Source organism: Scylla paramamosain, chromosome 21 (genome assembly GCF_035594125.1).
Source record: "Scylla paramamosain isolate STU-SP2022 chromosome 21, ASM3559412v1, whole genome shotgun sequence".
Classification (NCBI taxonomy): Eukaryota; Metazoa; Arthropoda; class Malacostraca; order Decapoda; family Portunidae; genus Scylla; species Scylla paramamosain.
In genome coordinates this window covers 17932622-17948266 of record NC_087171.1, presented here as the reverse complement: position 1 = coordinate 17948266, position 15645 = coordinate 17932622, and the positions used below count along the sequence as shown (strand labels likewise).

General features: G+C 43.7%; 1 protein-coding gene across 2 annotated transcripts in view; it reads right to left on the bottom strand.

Annotated features, from left to right (window-relative positions):
* LOC135111147 (bone morphogenetic protein 10-like) overlaps positions 1–13680 on the bottom strand; it is a 54375-nt gene extending 40695 nt beyond the window's left edge. The window contains exon 1 of one of the 2 annotated variants that reach the window (XR_010273573.1): positions 12929–13680. Coding sequence is in view for 1 of the 2 variants with exons in the window: in XM_064024153.1 (XP_063880223.1) it covers positions 12929–13268 (340 nt within the window). In the remaining variant the exon portion in view is untranslated. The remainder of the gene's footprint in view (positions 1–12928) is intronic. The other variant, XM_064024153.1, reaches the window with a different exon arrangement.
* Between the last annotated feature and the right edge of the window lie 1965 nt (positions 13681–15645).

Genomic DNA, 15645 nt, shown 5'->3' with positions numbered 1-15645 from the left:
ATTAGAATCACGAAAACACTCTTCAAAATCTTAGTAACTTCCATCAGAGCTTGTTAACCCTTCCATTGATAGACAGCTTTCCCATATTCCCTCGTGAAATTTCAGATACTCATTCATTTTCATAACAGTTTCTTAAATAGCTATGTATCATGGAAAAGACAAAACTAAACATCTAGTTTCCTACGTCCATGGAAACATTTCTTTCTTACAGTGCTCTGAATGTTACAAGGGACGATCAGAAGAGTAAAAAAGTTAAATATTAGAGATAGGATCTCGAAACGTCTGAAAATTGAGACCTCTGACGCAGGGACTCACTCCTTATACGTGTGGTGTTGCTTTGAGACGCTTACGTAACGTGGGGTGAGGGACGAGTCAGTTTCAGTCTGCCACTACCTATACGTGTAAGCAGGGCAGGGCAAAGGTGCGCCGGGGATCAGGAGAAACAGGTTTGCGGGGAACTGGATGGAGAGGATCACTAGTAGCAACAGTCCAGTGATTGGGTGCGAATGGTGGAGTAGATTTAAGATGTGTGTGTGTGTGTGTGTGTGTGTGTGTGTGTGTGTGTGATAAAAAAAATATAAGATAAATAAATAATGGGGTATAACGTAACAGTAAAAGAATTTGTGTACGTGCAAGATTTGTGTGTGTGCGTGTGTGTGCGTGAGGTTAAAGTTAGCATTGAAATAGCATGCTTGGGTGAACGCTGGAGGTACGCAAGAAATTGAGAGGGTAAAACAACTTGCATACGCATTATATTAAGAAAAAAGTTAAATCAGCAAGTCTGTAAAAAAAGTTTAATGGTGCAAGATTTGAATAGAAACATTGGAGTTTATAGGGTTGCTATATAAAAAAAAAGATAGTTAAAGAAATCGCAAGCGTGTTTAGTAAGATGTAAAAAATGATAATAAGTTAGCAAGTCTGTGATAGATAGTGTTGTGCACACAATAGGTGTTAGGTAAGATAAGAAAATAGCAAGTTTAGATAAACCTTGGAAGTGCGAAAGAAATTGAGACACTGAAGAAATCGCATGCCTGTTAAAGTATATAAAGAATATATAAGGAAGAAAGAAGAAAAAAGATATGGGAAAATAGTTAAATCAGCAATTTTCTGCAAGAGATAGCGATATAAGTACGCACTGGAGCCAATTAAAATGTGAAAGAATATAATTAGCAAATTTGCATTAGTCGTACAAGTGCGAAAGATATCAACACAGTAAGGAAGTCTCGTACTTGTCAGTAGAGATACGGATAATAATTTAATTAGCAAGTGTGTGTGTAAGAGGCAAATTTGTACGCACAGGTGTTAATTAAGATAAATAAATTAGCAACCAAGTTTACATTATTCTTAAAAGTGTGAAAAACAATAGAATAAAACCACAGAGAGAGAGAGAGAGAGAGAGAGAGAGAGGAGAGAGAGAGAGAGAGAGAGAGAGAGAGAGAGAGAGAGAGAGAGAGAGATGCGTAGTCACATCTAAAACAAATCTTTTCTCCTCCGTGTTCCTAAGCAAATATGAAGCACCTAAGGCTCAGAGGGACTCCAGCCACTCCTTGTCATGATCGGGGATGATGACAAGCCACAAAACGCTCAAGGGATAGAAATCGGGGGAAGAAAAAATGAACAACTTCCATGATAAATATAGATTACAGCCCTTGTAAACAGATACTGGGAAACTGAAATATGCAGACTCCGGTCCTGGAAAGAAAAAAAAAAAAGTAAGAGCTTGACTTCCTGACAATATACTAATCTTATTTTGGACGATCTTTTTAGGCGTTTCTTTACGGATATGCACCTCAGTGGAGCTTCTTTTCATTAATTTTGTTGTTTCCTAGGTCAGTGCCCCTCTTAAATAAAAAAAAAAAAGAATGATAAGGAAAAACGTTAATTATAAATGCCTCGTTCTTCTCTTTCGTGTCACTAACAGATACTCCATCTCACCTTTCTTTCCCTACATCATGTTTTCTTTCCTACAGTTTTCCCCTCCATCAGTCCTGCCCTCCTCCTGCTGCTCCTTCCTGGCATCCCAAACCCCCGCAAGCTCCAGCCGCCACCTCATCTTACAAGCTTTAGTAGTTAGGAATTTGTGGTGGGCGATGGTGTATCCTGTAGTGACCATCTTACTGACTGACAGATGAAAGGCGCCGCGGCCATCGAGTCGTGTTTTTTGTGAAGGGTGATTTTATGTTGCGTCTTTCATTGGCAAGGTCGTTAAAGTTACCTGCGAGTAAGATCAGGTGATTGAGCGTAATTGCAGTACATGAGGGTAATATGATTCGTACTATGGTTTGTATGAATGCAATTTGTGTACGTATGGTTAGGTGAATATTGTATGAGTGTGTTTGTGAGAGTAATTAAATGAAGATAATAGCACTGAGTGTAATTATAGTAAATGAGGTAATTATATTAGTACCTTGACTAGCATGAGGGTAATTTGTGTACGTATGATTATGTGAGTCTTATGTGAATGTAATTATGATGCTTTGAGAATAATTAAACGAACTTATTAGTATAACTGTCAGTCTAGTTTAAATATAATTTAGTAAACTAGTATAATCAATATGAGTATAATTTAGATATATCACCATGAATACAATTAGCTGTCAGTCTTGCAAGTAAGGAAAGTTTTCTCCCCTAATTCTTTGCTCCTGATTCCTCGCAATTCACATCTTGGTTTTCCCCTTTGGCCTTTACTTTTGTTTTCAGAGATATAAGTGTTTCTCCCTCACGGCGGCAGCTGGTGGAGGACGCAGGGGTGTTCTTCGAAAAGCCATGCATCATCTCTTATCAAAATATGATCTTTCCTCGCGTCACGCCTCCCTCCTGCTAGAGTTTTCCTTGTATGTGTGTGTGTGTGTGTGTGTGTGTGTGTGTGTGTGTGTGTGTGTGTGTGTGTGTGTGTGTTGAGGTGTTAGCGTTGTCATGGTAATATTGCTAATGCTGTTGTTGTTGTTGTTGTTGTTGTTGTTGTTGTTGTTGTTTATTGTGTATATTAGGAAGGAAATGTTAGATAAGTTAAGAGAGAGAGAGAGAGAGAGAGGAGAGAGAGAGAGAGAGAGAGAGAGAGAAAAAAAAAACAAGGAAACATAAAGAGACGGACAGACAGATAAAGAGAGACAGACAGACAAAGACATACACAAAACTAAAACAAGCATCGTTAAAGAAAACCAAGAAAGATGCTGTTTGTATTCGACCAGTGTAGTGAAGAAAGAAAAGAGAACCTCCCTACCTCCTCTTGACCTGTCTTCCCTTACCTTACCACCCTTCACCAGCCACCCGTCCCTACCTGCATGTCCGACTCCCCCGTCAGCCCGCCAGGTGATCTATCAGTTGACTAGCACTAATAAAGGTGTCGAGACTGTGGGCGGCGAACTTAGGTGTTATCTCTACCTGAGGAACGGTGCGTGTAGACTTATCGCTCGGACCCTTGATGTATGGCGAGGTGGTCGTAGAGAGAAAGGGAAAGGGAGGGAGAGAGCTGCTTCGTTCTGTAAAAAGCCGAGTGGGTACAAGACGCCCTAACCTGGAGTGCAGTGAAGGCGTGAAGATCCTAATCAGTGGAAAGAATATCGGGAGTAACAGGCGAGTCGGAATTAAATCTGGCGAGAGAAACTTGTGATGTGTGAAAATAAAACACCTGGTGAGGGAGGAGGAGGAGGAGGAGAAGGAGGAGAATATTGTTCTTGAATTCTATTTCGTAGAAAAAAAAACAACCACAGAACGATCTGGCAAGAATTTCCTTGTTAAATCTCTCTCTCTCTCTCTCTCTCTCTCTCTCTCTCTCTCTCTCTCTCTCTCTCTCTCTCTCTCTCTCTCTCTCTCTCTCTCTCTCTCTCTCTTTAGCGACACTCGGTTCTCGTAAAAGGAGATACTTGCAATTCTGTATAACAGCCGTTCATGATGAAATATATATTTGCCACTAAAACCATAAAAAAAAAACCGTAAAAACCCTTGTAACTTCAATTAGAGGCGTTTGAAAATAATAGAGGTGCGGCGCAGAAGTGTTTAAGAATATTGGCTTTATTCCCACAATCCTAAATCTTTTGACCCGCTGACACTCCCCTTACCAAATCTAATGAGAGGACTAAAGACGGAGAGAAGACGCTAAGCACAGTGGAAGGTAATGTGTCAGGCATGGACCTTGGTGTCAGGTTACCCGACTACTGACCGTGACTATACATATACTACCGTGTGACGCATTCCAGTGTGACGGGACTATAGTAAACTGAGCCGCCGTGACAGGAGAGGATGAAGGAATAAAACAAACAAGAGACGGAGACATGGGCGCGCAGACAGACGGGCAGACAGACGGATCGCTAATAATAGACCCTCCCCATTACCATTAAGCACTGTAAGACACGTCCATTCCTTCGGCAAAAATTCATCGCACAAGCCACCTACGCAGTTAGCTAAAGAACGCATTCATAGGCTGGTAGACCGTACGGAGTGGGTGGCGACAGAGGGGGTACCGAGCTGCAGGGGCTGACCGCTGACACATGAACAGAAAACGAGGCAGAGGGAGCCCGCAGCCGTATTGGAGCCTCCCTCATTAGCTCGGTGGCCCGGGTGCTGACGGCAGGGCTGCGTTCAGGGACTCGTTTTGCTGTTCTCGCCCCTCCAGTGCCTTCCCTCCGCTGTCTCTGCTGTCTGTTGGGGTTTCCGAATGTAAGCAGCAGCGGTGTCATTCACAGTTCACTCGTGCTGGCGCCGCTTAGCAAACAGTGAAGGCGTGGGTTGCTTGGGGATTATGCATGTGTGTATTTTGAAAGTTGCTTATACGAGTTGTTTATGTATTTTGTTAGGGTGATTCCTATGTTGCCTTATGTTTAGGTATCAAGGTAGGTAGGTAGGTAGGTAGAAAGAGATAGAGTAGGAGAAGAACAGACTAATAGACATAGAAAATCCAGACCAAATATGCAAAGAAAGAAGAAAAAATGAGTTCAGGTTTATCCATATGTAGCTTCTCTCCCTTAACTAAAAAAAAGGGATACCTAATTAAGCGCCCCCTCAAAATGCAACCGTCCTTATCACGAGGCGCATCACTCTGTACCTCCCACGCGTCCAAAGATAGTTTGCCTTAGTAATCATTAATTCTTCATGCTTATATAACTCTTCTTCTTTTTCTTCTTTCTTCTCCTCGCCCTCCTCCTCATTTATCTCTTCTCTACGACACACACGCATACACACATACACACCTCCACCCCGCTCCCCCCTGTCTCTCTCTCTCTCTCTACAAGGTGTGAGTTTAAGTGCATTTTTCCTTTTTTTTTTTTAACGTCAGGGCCAACGGGTATGCTGCTGCTCGTCCTTCCTTTGTGTTCCTCTGTTCCCTCCACGTCAGGTAGGGACAGGTTAGGTTCACTCATTAGTCTGAATGGTGATGGGCGAGATAGTGTTGACTGCCTGGCATTAATTACTGTTAACGAGACAAGAATATGCTCTCTGTCCGTCTCTCTCTCTCTCTCTCTCTCTCCCTCTCTCTCTAGTCAGTGGGAGTGTTTTTTATGCATACTCCTACACTGTACGTTCGTCCTGTTTACCTGTTGTCACCTAAACTCTCTCTCTCTCTCTCTCTCTCTCTCTCTCTCTCTCTCTCTCTCTCTCTCTCTCTCTCTCTCTCTCTCTCTCTCTCTCTCTCTCATTTTGAGGTTACAAGACAATGATTATTACTTTGTGCTGCATCAAAATTTCGCTAGTAGTAACGATAGTAGTAGTAGTAGTAGTAGTAGTAGTAGTAGTAGTAGTAATAGTAGTAGCAGCAGCAGCAGCAGCGAACTATTAAAAAAAATTCTCTTGTATCGCACTATAAGGGAAGAAAATCCATCTTCATTGTTTTCACCTTCAAATTTGTCACGTGATAGGTGAGGGTGTTCTACATAGGGAGCCATGAAGCATTCTGCGTGTGAGAGTACGATATAAGACTCTTCCTGCAGCTCGGTAGGAAGACAGTAATGGGACAGTAAGAAGGCAGTAGTGAAGCATTAATACTAAGGACCATTAATAAAACCGTAATGACAAAAGGTAGTAATATGACTAATAAGATTCTTCATATACCTTGCTTTTTTCTATAATTCTCATCGTAATTTATTTAATTCTTTCATAAGTCAATTGTGCATTGTATGGTACAGGTATGTATAATCCTAACTGCAGGCTTTTATTAAGTGGTTATCATTAATTACTTTATTTTTTTCATCAGTAGCATTACTTCTTTATCACCTTAACACCAACACCACAACCAGATGCAAAATTGTATGTAAAGCTGGCGGCTTTTCGGTACAGTTGACTACGCACTGCCATCAAAAACTTTTCTCCATATCCTTCCAGAGTGAACGGTGCTCTTCTTAATGACCGACGATAGCAGGAGAAGAAAGCAGACGGAGAGAAGCGGAGGCAGCGGTGAAGGAGTCGCGCTTTCCACGGCGGGGGAGTGAAGGCTAAGGGAATGGTAAGTAAGCAATGTGTTAGAAAGCTGCACTCACTATGGTATCGCAGCCAGTGTCTCCTTGCTCTTGTTTTATTCATTGGCGAGGCTTCTGGTGGTGTGACTGGCGAGGGCTGGGTGTATGATCCGGTAACGCACGAAAACTTTCAGGGCTGTATTCTGAAACGCTTTGCATTCTCACCGTGACATTTTCAAAGCCCACAGAGATGGTTAGCCGGGTTTTCAAGAGTGTTTCTCCTGTTGATAATGTAGAAATCTTGTTAATATGTCGCTAGAACAATAAAAGAAAAAAACAGTCTTAAAAATCCGTGTCACTTCAATTAGAGTCTTCCGAAAATAGTGGAGGTGCGGCGCAGAAGAGGTTCAAAATATTGCCCTTAGTCTGTTGTCTTAAACGGGTGCGCCTAACAACAGCTATGAACACCACGCAGGTTTTCGTGGAAGTGAGGCAGAAAGTAGTGGTCTTAGTATATGAAATGCCCCACACCACAAAATCCTCTCCATCCCGCGTGTCTCAAGTATGTGATCACCCTGCATAATATAGCCAGATTCTAACACAGCACCTAAAAAATACGAGTCGCGCCAATGAATTATTTCAAGGGCGTACAGCTCACTAAGCGGCTTCTGTAGCGGCGCCCTTCTTGACGCCCACACCACATTTTCTGCACGGCGGTTAAACACAAAAAATTTCCTCTGTGTTGTGGTCAGAGTGTTTACATCAAGTATGAATAAAGATGTAATATACTCAGACTGCTTTCTATTAACACAGCGAAGCACGGTAACAAGTTATACAACTCTAGTGTTTACGCCAACCCGACGCACAGCACTCACACCTACGTGAAGTGTACCCGAACGGTGCAGTCTGGCCAGTCCAGCCTCGCCCCGCGGACATGGTGGCGCGGTAGTGTTCCTGGGTGTGTGTTCTTCCTGTTTGTCTTGCTTATCAGATCCGACTACTCGCTGCCTGAGTCGGCGATGCTTTAGAGACAAGACGCCGAGTGTGAGGCGCCGCAGATATGCTGTTTGGAGCTTGTGTGACGCCAACATGTCACCCTTCGTCTCCTTCACCAGTCACCGCACAACCTAACATGCACCGCGCCCACTCTGCACGCTGCTGACTCGGGATTTCAGCACTGCGGTGAATCAGCAGGGGCAGTAGGTTAGCGCGTAAGGTCGTGGACAAGGCCAGATCATAGTTGTCAGTAGTTTTGAATCTCCTTCGGGCTACGCAGAGCAATCTCATTAGCATATGTCCCTCGGGTAAGCCGCTCTCAGCCAGGTAAATCAAGCATACCTGTAATTACCAGACGAGGTGAGGCATCAGGCGAGTGTGGTCGGCGCTACGGTCTGAGGGGATACGAGAAATTAAGGCTCGTAATGCACAGTGCTTTGCTCTCATCAAGACTTTGTTTAAATGACATACAGATGATTAATCGAATTCTCGCAAGTCTTCCACTCATTGCTGATGCTGAAGCCTTGTTGTAGTATGACTAGAATCACGAAGAAACAACTCTGGAAAACCCCGCCCCCGTCAATCGCTTCCACTAGAGCTGTAATAACCAAGTAACATCAGAAACGTTTTGTAAATAAGATGCAATGTTTTTAAATGAAGTTTGAGGCAGATCAGGAAAAGAGAGAGAGAGAGAGAGAGAGAGAGAGAGAGAGAGAGAGAGAGAGAGAGAGAGAGAGAGAGAGAGAGACGTGGCGTATGCAGAGGTGGGAAGAAATGGAATGTACGTGTGAGGAAAGAATAATAAAAAAAAAAAAGGTCATGAGACGTACGTAGTCATGGCGCAGCGGGGCGGTGTTTACATTGCTTGAGGGGAGAATCTGAAGGTCACCGGCGCCAATCTGGAAAGTGGAAAGGACGTCCTGTTCCCTCCTCCTGTGGACTGGACGAGGGCAGACATTCCTGAAGAGGGGCAAGGAATTCCTAAAGGTGCTCCTCGCTTGCCTCTCATAACCTATCGCTCCTGGGCTGAGAGAGAGAGAGAGAGAGAGAGAGAGAGAGAGAGAGAGAGAGAGAGAGAGAGAGAGAGAGAGAGAGAGAGGATTTACGACGTATTTACTTAGCGTTCACGTCTTACACGGCGGTAATCACTTGCGTCTCCCAACTTGGCTGACAACTAATGTTTCCACTCGTCGCCTCGGTGGTGCATTCATTACCAACTAGCGTGTGTGTGATTTGGCGCGGCGACGGCAACGGTAGTAGTAGTGAGGTAGGGACGAGTAATATAACACTGGCGGCGGAGACAAGTAAAATAATAGAACAGAAAGAGAAGGCCCATGTTTTGAAACGCTTTGGGTATCGAGGTAGGGACGTAAAGTGGCAGCAGAGACAAGTAAAATAATGGAACAAGAAGAGAAGACCATATTTCTAAACTCTTTGGGTAGATTAAGAAAATAGATAAATAAGATGTCACACTGTAAAGAAAGAAATCCGTGGAGAGAGAGAGAGAGAGAGAGAGAGAGAGAGAGAGAGAGAGAGAGAGAGAGAGAGAGAGAGAGAGAGAGAGAGAGAGAGAGAGAGAGAGAGAGAGAGAGAAACTTCCTCCCGTTTGTTGGAATTTACTTAATCTTGTCAAGAATTCATTTAACAGTACAACAACAACAACCAAACAAACAAACAAACCAACAAACAATGAATGAATGAATCAGTCAGTTAAATAAAACGACAAATTATAGCGAAGAACAACAAGAGACGAGCATAACACGAGATACAAAGAAAACGGGATACGGGAGAAGGAAGAAACTGCAAACATACACACACACACACACACACACACACACACATCTGATCTTCCCCACATTAGCTTCCTCCCAACAAAAGCACCGGCAAATATTAGTTTTTGCTCCCCTCCTAACTGACTAATGCATGAGGTGGCCTTCTTCTTGCTTACAATTACCTGCCATCTTATATCAAAAGGTACGTTTTTTTTTCCTCTCCCCCTTTGACTCTTAACTCGCAGTGAGGTGGTAAGAGCTCATTGGCATCGGTAAAGGCGTGTTCCCATAGTGTCCTGCCTTTACTTTCAGTCTTATTGGTGTGTGTGTGTGTGTGTGTGTGTGTGTGTGTGTGTGTGTGTTAGAGCATGTACGTACGTGTTAGCAGTTAATGAAGTGTTACAAGTACAGTTCAGAAATTTATTATAACAGTGTTTCTCAGCACGACTTGACACGCAACGCAAGATACTTCGTGTGTGTGTTTGTGTGTGTGTGTGTGTGTGTGTGTGTGTGTGTGTGTGTTAGAGTAAGGATGAATCGATCATTCCTCTCTTTTCGCCCCGTTTGTTTTATGCAAGGGTGACGTTTGATCTACGTAACCTGGAGAAGAAGATCCGGCTCCCCTTCATCTCCTTCCCTTGCTAAGACCTGTTTGGTGGAGACGTTGCCGTGGTGGTGGTGGTGGTGGTGGTGGTGGCTGAACGTGGTAGTGGGTTTCTCTTGGCATCTATTCAGGATTTGTAAGAGTTAACACCAGACACAGATACAGCTTAGTGAATCACACATAGGAGGAAGATTCAAGGAATTGGCGAATCCCTGAGACAGTGCCATCCAGAACCATATTATTCCAAACACTGCGTAGTCTTATCTCTGACATTCAACAGTCTTTAGTAAATGTTGTTGGTGTTCTTAAGGATGTTCTGGTGATTCTAGTGATAGTTTAAACGATAACTCTGCATCATCAGTAAGAAAAACACCCAATGAAAGATTGACTAATCGTGTCTGTGACCTTTGAAAATTAACCTGATGAGAGAACAATACTTTTAAGAATCTCTCTCTCTCTCTCTCTCTCTCTCTCTCTCTCTCTCTCTCTCTCTCTCTCTCTCTCTCTCTCTCTCTCTCTCTCTCTCATCCAGCAGCGTGTGGCAATAACTCCCTTGGGATAAAGCAATTCGCAGCCTCCTCTCGCAGGTATGGAGGGAGGCAGTCGTGCTTTGAGGCGATGTCTGGAACGATAAAAGTTGGCGCCACTCAGATTATGAATTGTTACCCTCAGAGCCAGGGCCGAGTGAATCAGGAAGGCCATGACCTACTTATGGCGGTTCACCCTAAGGGACCCCAGCTCAAGGATAGATTGAAAGAGTCCCACGTAGTTTAAAGAAAGGCCTGTTTTGTTCTTTTTCATTTTTATCATCTGTATTGACATTAGACATATGAATGATACAGTCAAGAATGTATTTTATTTATAGATTTTAACCTTTCTTTTGAGACTAGCATCTCAGTGGGTCCTTTTTCCTCTCTCTTTGTGTTGTCCTTGGTCAGTGCGCCTCTTACATAAAAAAAAAAATAATAATAATAATAAATGAATAAATGAGCAAGAAAATGGCAAGGTGGAGGTGCAAGAGATGAGGACTCAGAGAAGAAGCAGCGGTGACGGTGGTGGTGGTAGTAGTTGGGGTGATACAGGTTGAGTCTGAGCATAACCAGCACAAGTAATGGAACTAAAAGTAACGGGTTCAGGCTTCAAAGGATTGAGGTGATAGTGGAATTAATTAAAGTCTTATACTTTTTATGACAGTTCAACAAGAAAAAAAAAAAAGGCAGTGACGAAGGAAAAATATGGACGTGATAGTAAAAAAACTAATGTTATTCTGGAAGTTCATTGCCCCCAAAATTAATCAAGGCAAGTTTGGGTATGTCATTAAAAACTGAGTTGACCAGTCTTAGCGGATGGACAAATTGAAATGCAGATCAGAAAACCTTTCTTCCCACCGATACAAAATAGAAACCTTTGCAGCATCAAATCAAATGTTCCTCAACAAAGAGTACATAAAAGGGGCGAGTGGCGGGTCTGCTATGCGTCGTCCTCCCTTTGACCGTCCGACAGGAGAGGAGGGGTGGGTGGGTGGTGGGCGTGCGTGTGGTGTAGTAAATTTACGTCTGGTCTCCACACATGTCGCGCCTTTAACGTGCTGGCTTTATTAGTGTGTGTTCCTGCTTTAGTACGTTTATTGCGGCAAATGATTCTGGGGAAGAGAGATGAATGTCAAGGTGTGAGGTGAGAGACACCTTGTGCCATCCCTAGCTCGATGTGTTAGGTTCATATTTTTTTTTTTTATTTTATTTATTTTTTTCTAATATGCACGGTTTTCTAAGGCCGAAAATTATTAGATGCGTTCCCATTGGTGTTTCCTCCACTGATGCTACAGGATCCTCGTTTAACACCTTTGAAAACTGCAAAAACTTTCACTAGAATCCTTTAAAAATAAAATAATTTCTAAACCATCGCTAAAATTACGAAAATACCCTTGAAAACTTAAATAACTTCCACAGAAGCTTATTGAAAGAGGGCACCAGTAAGACGATGAAACATTTGAGAGTACGGTCTTTAGGAATGACTGGATCGCTTGGTTTTGAAAGGACAGGACTCAGTGTGACGCAGCTTATGGTCTTGGTATTCAACCCGAAAACTACGACGCACCACCACCACCACCACCACTAACACAACCTCCGCCATCATTCATTCCTCTCAACAAAGCAAAGACCCAACCGGAACACAGGTACCTTGCAAGATAAACTGTAACACTTCCTCGCCTCACCACTAACGCACCGTGAACCTGAAGTAAATTATCCATGAACCAGCTCATTGTTGTGTTCATTGTCCCGGGCACGTGGTATTCCCGGCGCTCCCTCCAGTAATAGCTGTAGCATACCCAAGTGGTGGTGCGGCCAACATTTTATGCAAATATAAGAGCTCTCTAAGTGTATAAGCTAACCAGGTCTCTTGTCATTATGCTCTTGAATGCATTAATGCGTTTTCAGTTTGCTTCATTTTGAGCTTAAGGCGCGGTCCAAAAATGGGAAGTGATGTGTGAAGCCGTTTGTTTGGTCTTCATTGATCAAGAGGATATTTGTGTGAAGGAGACTTTCTTACCTATGATGCGTTATCTACTTCACATTTCAGTCCTTATTATCAAATCGTAGTGAGGTAAATCTTGCCAAACACGTGTCTGGTGCGCCTGGTGTGTCTTGTCCAACACCGGGAAGCATGCCCTCCAGTGCCGCCATTCCTTCACCCTAAACTCACTGCCCGTTTTCTTTGCATGGTTGAGATAAACAACGCTCTATGCGTGGCCCACTGTACTAGCGTTAATGCAATCATCGTATCAGCGGCATCAGCAAGCTGTAGTTACCAGCACAATGATTACTATCACCGCCTCGCCTTCGCGGCTTCTGACGGACACCACTTTGTCTCGCAATGCAAACCTGTCCGCTTCGTAGCCCTCACTCGGAATACCTTGCACATGTCCGCTGGTTAGAGAATATCCGTAACACTTCCAGTACCGAGCGCGTCGTAAAAAAAAAAAAAGCTCATTCGGTCACCGTCATGCCTGGAACATAGTGCCGAGAATATGTGGGCGAGGCGAAGCAGGGGCGTGGGCTCATCCCTGCCACAGGAAGGTGTCTGTCTTCTTGAGTAGATCACAAATGAATGCATGTTACCTGTAGGAAAATGTTCTGAATTTACGCCACGCTTCAGCGACTCACCTGTGCTGACGGCGGTGAAGCTCCTGACAAGGTCGGCGCCGGGTAGTGGCGTCTTCCTGCTAAGGCTCTGCTCGGCGTACAGCTCCAGCATGTAGCGGGGCACATAAGGCTTGCCAATCCGCCTCTGCTCCTTCGGCAGGCGAAATTCGCTCATATTTAGCTTCTTGGATCCATCCTCATCATAGTAATAGTCATAGTCATAGTAGTACTCGTAGTCCTCCTCAACGGTGTGATTGGTAGGGGGAACAGGGGGTGCGGGCATGGCCTCTCCAGCGACGCCCACCATGGCCAGCAGCAGCAATGTGGCCAGGCGGGCCGCCCCCCACCTGCTTCGGGTCATGAGGGGCGTCAGTGGTGCCTCGTGGTCTTATTTGCCGCCCATCACGCCCTGCACCACCTGGGCGCGCCCGCCACCCTGGCAGTCTTCAGCGGCGCTGCGCCTGTGCAGATGTCTAGAGGCGACTTGCGCCTTTCCCACTTGCTTGTCTCACTCTCGCAGCACCTTTCTTTCCATTATACTAAGTTGGCAACACTTTGTTCGCTTTAGCTCACAGTGCAGCACTCCCATCACTATCCGGCTAACATTTGCCCGCCGGGGCCGCTCCTGGGCTGCGAGTGACCATTGAAACACCTTAGCTCTTGTAGAGCACCGCAACTGGCCGCCTCCCGCGCTCCGTGGTTCACTTACACCCAGCTATCTGGCTGGCTGCGCGTCGTCTGCTCGCCTGACCACTACTGCCCCTCTGTCCTGGGTGCCCGCCCGCCACGATGTGTGTATGTGTGTGTGTGTGTGTGTGTGTGTGTGTAAGCGCGCACACTTTATTAGACAGACGCGTGTCTGGATATGGGTAAAAGAATCTTCACACATCAAGGACATACATGTATGAGTTCATGTAAATTGACTTGGCCAATCAGCTGACTATAAACAGACTCGCCAGGGAGCAACAGGACTCCCAGGCCGGAGGGCAAGTCCTTCTGTACCCCTCCCCCGCAACCCTGCTCTCTCTCTCTCTCTCTCTCTCTCTCTCTCTCTCTCTCTCACACACACACACACACATAGCTGACAAGACTATGTGTAATTTAATATTAATAATGAAAATATGATAATAATAATAGTAATAATAATAATAATGATACATAGGCTATCTTTTTGAAGTACGAGTAATGCGTGGAAATAGATATCAGGTGACTTTTTTTCTTTACTTTTATTTTTATTTTTATTTTTTTTTCATCGGAACATACTGAAGGAGTGAAGGCCATACCCGGGAAGCAGCACTGACAACCACGAGGGAAATGCTGCCTCCTTGTGTACACTTGCACGTATCTCCCCAGTAGCTATGACGCCTGAGCAGATACATTCAAAGGCTCTAGTTGAAGTTACACGGGTTTTCAGGCTGTTTCAACGGTTCTAGTGACAGACTAATACAATTTCTCTATTATTAACAGGAAAAACAGCCTTGAAGACCCGGCTAGTTACCTCTGTGGCCTTCGAAAATAGTCGTGGTGAGAGAATAAAGCGTGTCTGAATACGGGCATCGTCGCGTGTTGGTGGAAGGACACCGCACAGTGGGTGGGCTTGGTGGCTGTGGGTGTGACGCAGATGTTGCCACAGAAATCTACGGTGAACTACTTGCATATTTTACGTACACATTCTCTCTCTCTCTCTCTCTCTCTCTCTCTCTCTCTCTCTCTCTCTCTCTCTCTCTCTCTCTCTCTCTCTCACACACACACACACACACACACACACACACACACACACAGCTAATGCAAAAAGTACGCTTGCAGCAAGAAAGGCTGAGAGTCTTTCTCTCCATCAAGATGACACAACTCTCTCGTCACAAGAGACTTAGATGATCAACTGCTTTCATAGCTACATGACGTAGAGAGACTCAAATTCAGTACTACTGAAACTATCTATTATCCACTTTCTACATTCCGTTTCGCGGAGCAATATTGTACGAGTGACAAACATACTTCACTTTTAAAAGAACTTAGGACACTAAAACACACACACACACACTCTCTCTCTCTCTCTCTCTCTCTCTCTCTCTCTCTCTCTCTCTCTCTCTCTCTCTCTCTCTCTCTCTCTCTCTCTCTCTCTCTTTATGGATTGATATATACTTTTTATATCAATATTATTATTTTACTTCCCACGATTTAAACTTCCGTAACCTTTGAAGAAATTTTTCTTTAATTTTTGTAGTTTCGGATCTTTATTAAAAAGTGAAAAACTTTTCGACCTCAAAATTTTTTATCTGATAATAAGGATATGTTCCTTACTTAAAGAAAAACCATTGTAGACATGTAAAATATTATTTTGAGTTCTTATGAGTGGTGTGTAGATAATAACCATATTCCAGTTTTAAGAGAAATTTAAACAGTAAAGAAACACGTCTCATCGATTGATTTATAGTTTTTATATCAATATTCTTCTATTTTTCTATCGTACTGCTACTCGTCTTGGCTGCAACTGTTAACACGTCATCATTACTGATTTTTTTTCTTTATCTTTCATAACCTTGCCCAATTTTCCCAACAGATAAGCGATAACTCTACTTCACGATGAGTAGCTAATGAAACACTACCGAAGTATTACTGTAGTCATGAAAACACACTTAAAAACCTCAATCGGTCCAGAGTGTATTAAACTGTCACCACACTCATGAAAAATACATTTGAAGAGGTTAAAAAAAATTTAGAACAAATTGTGGTTTGCT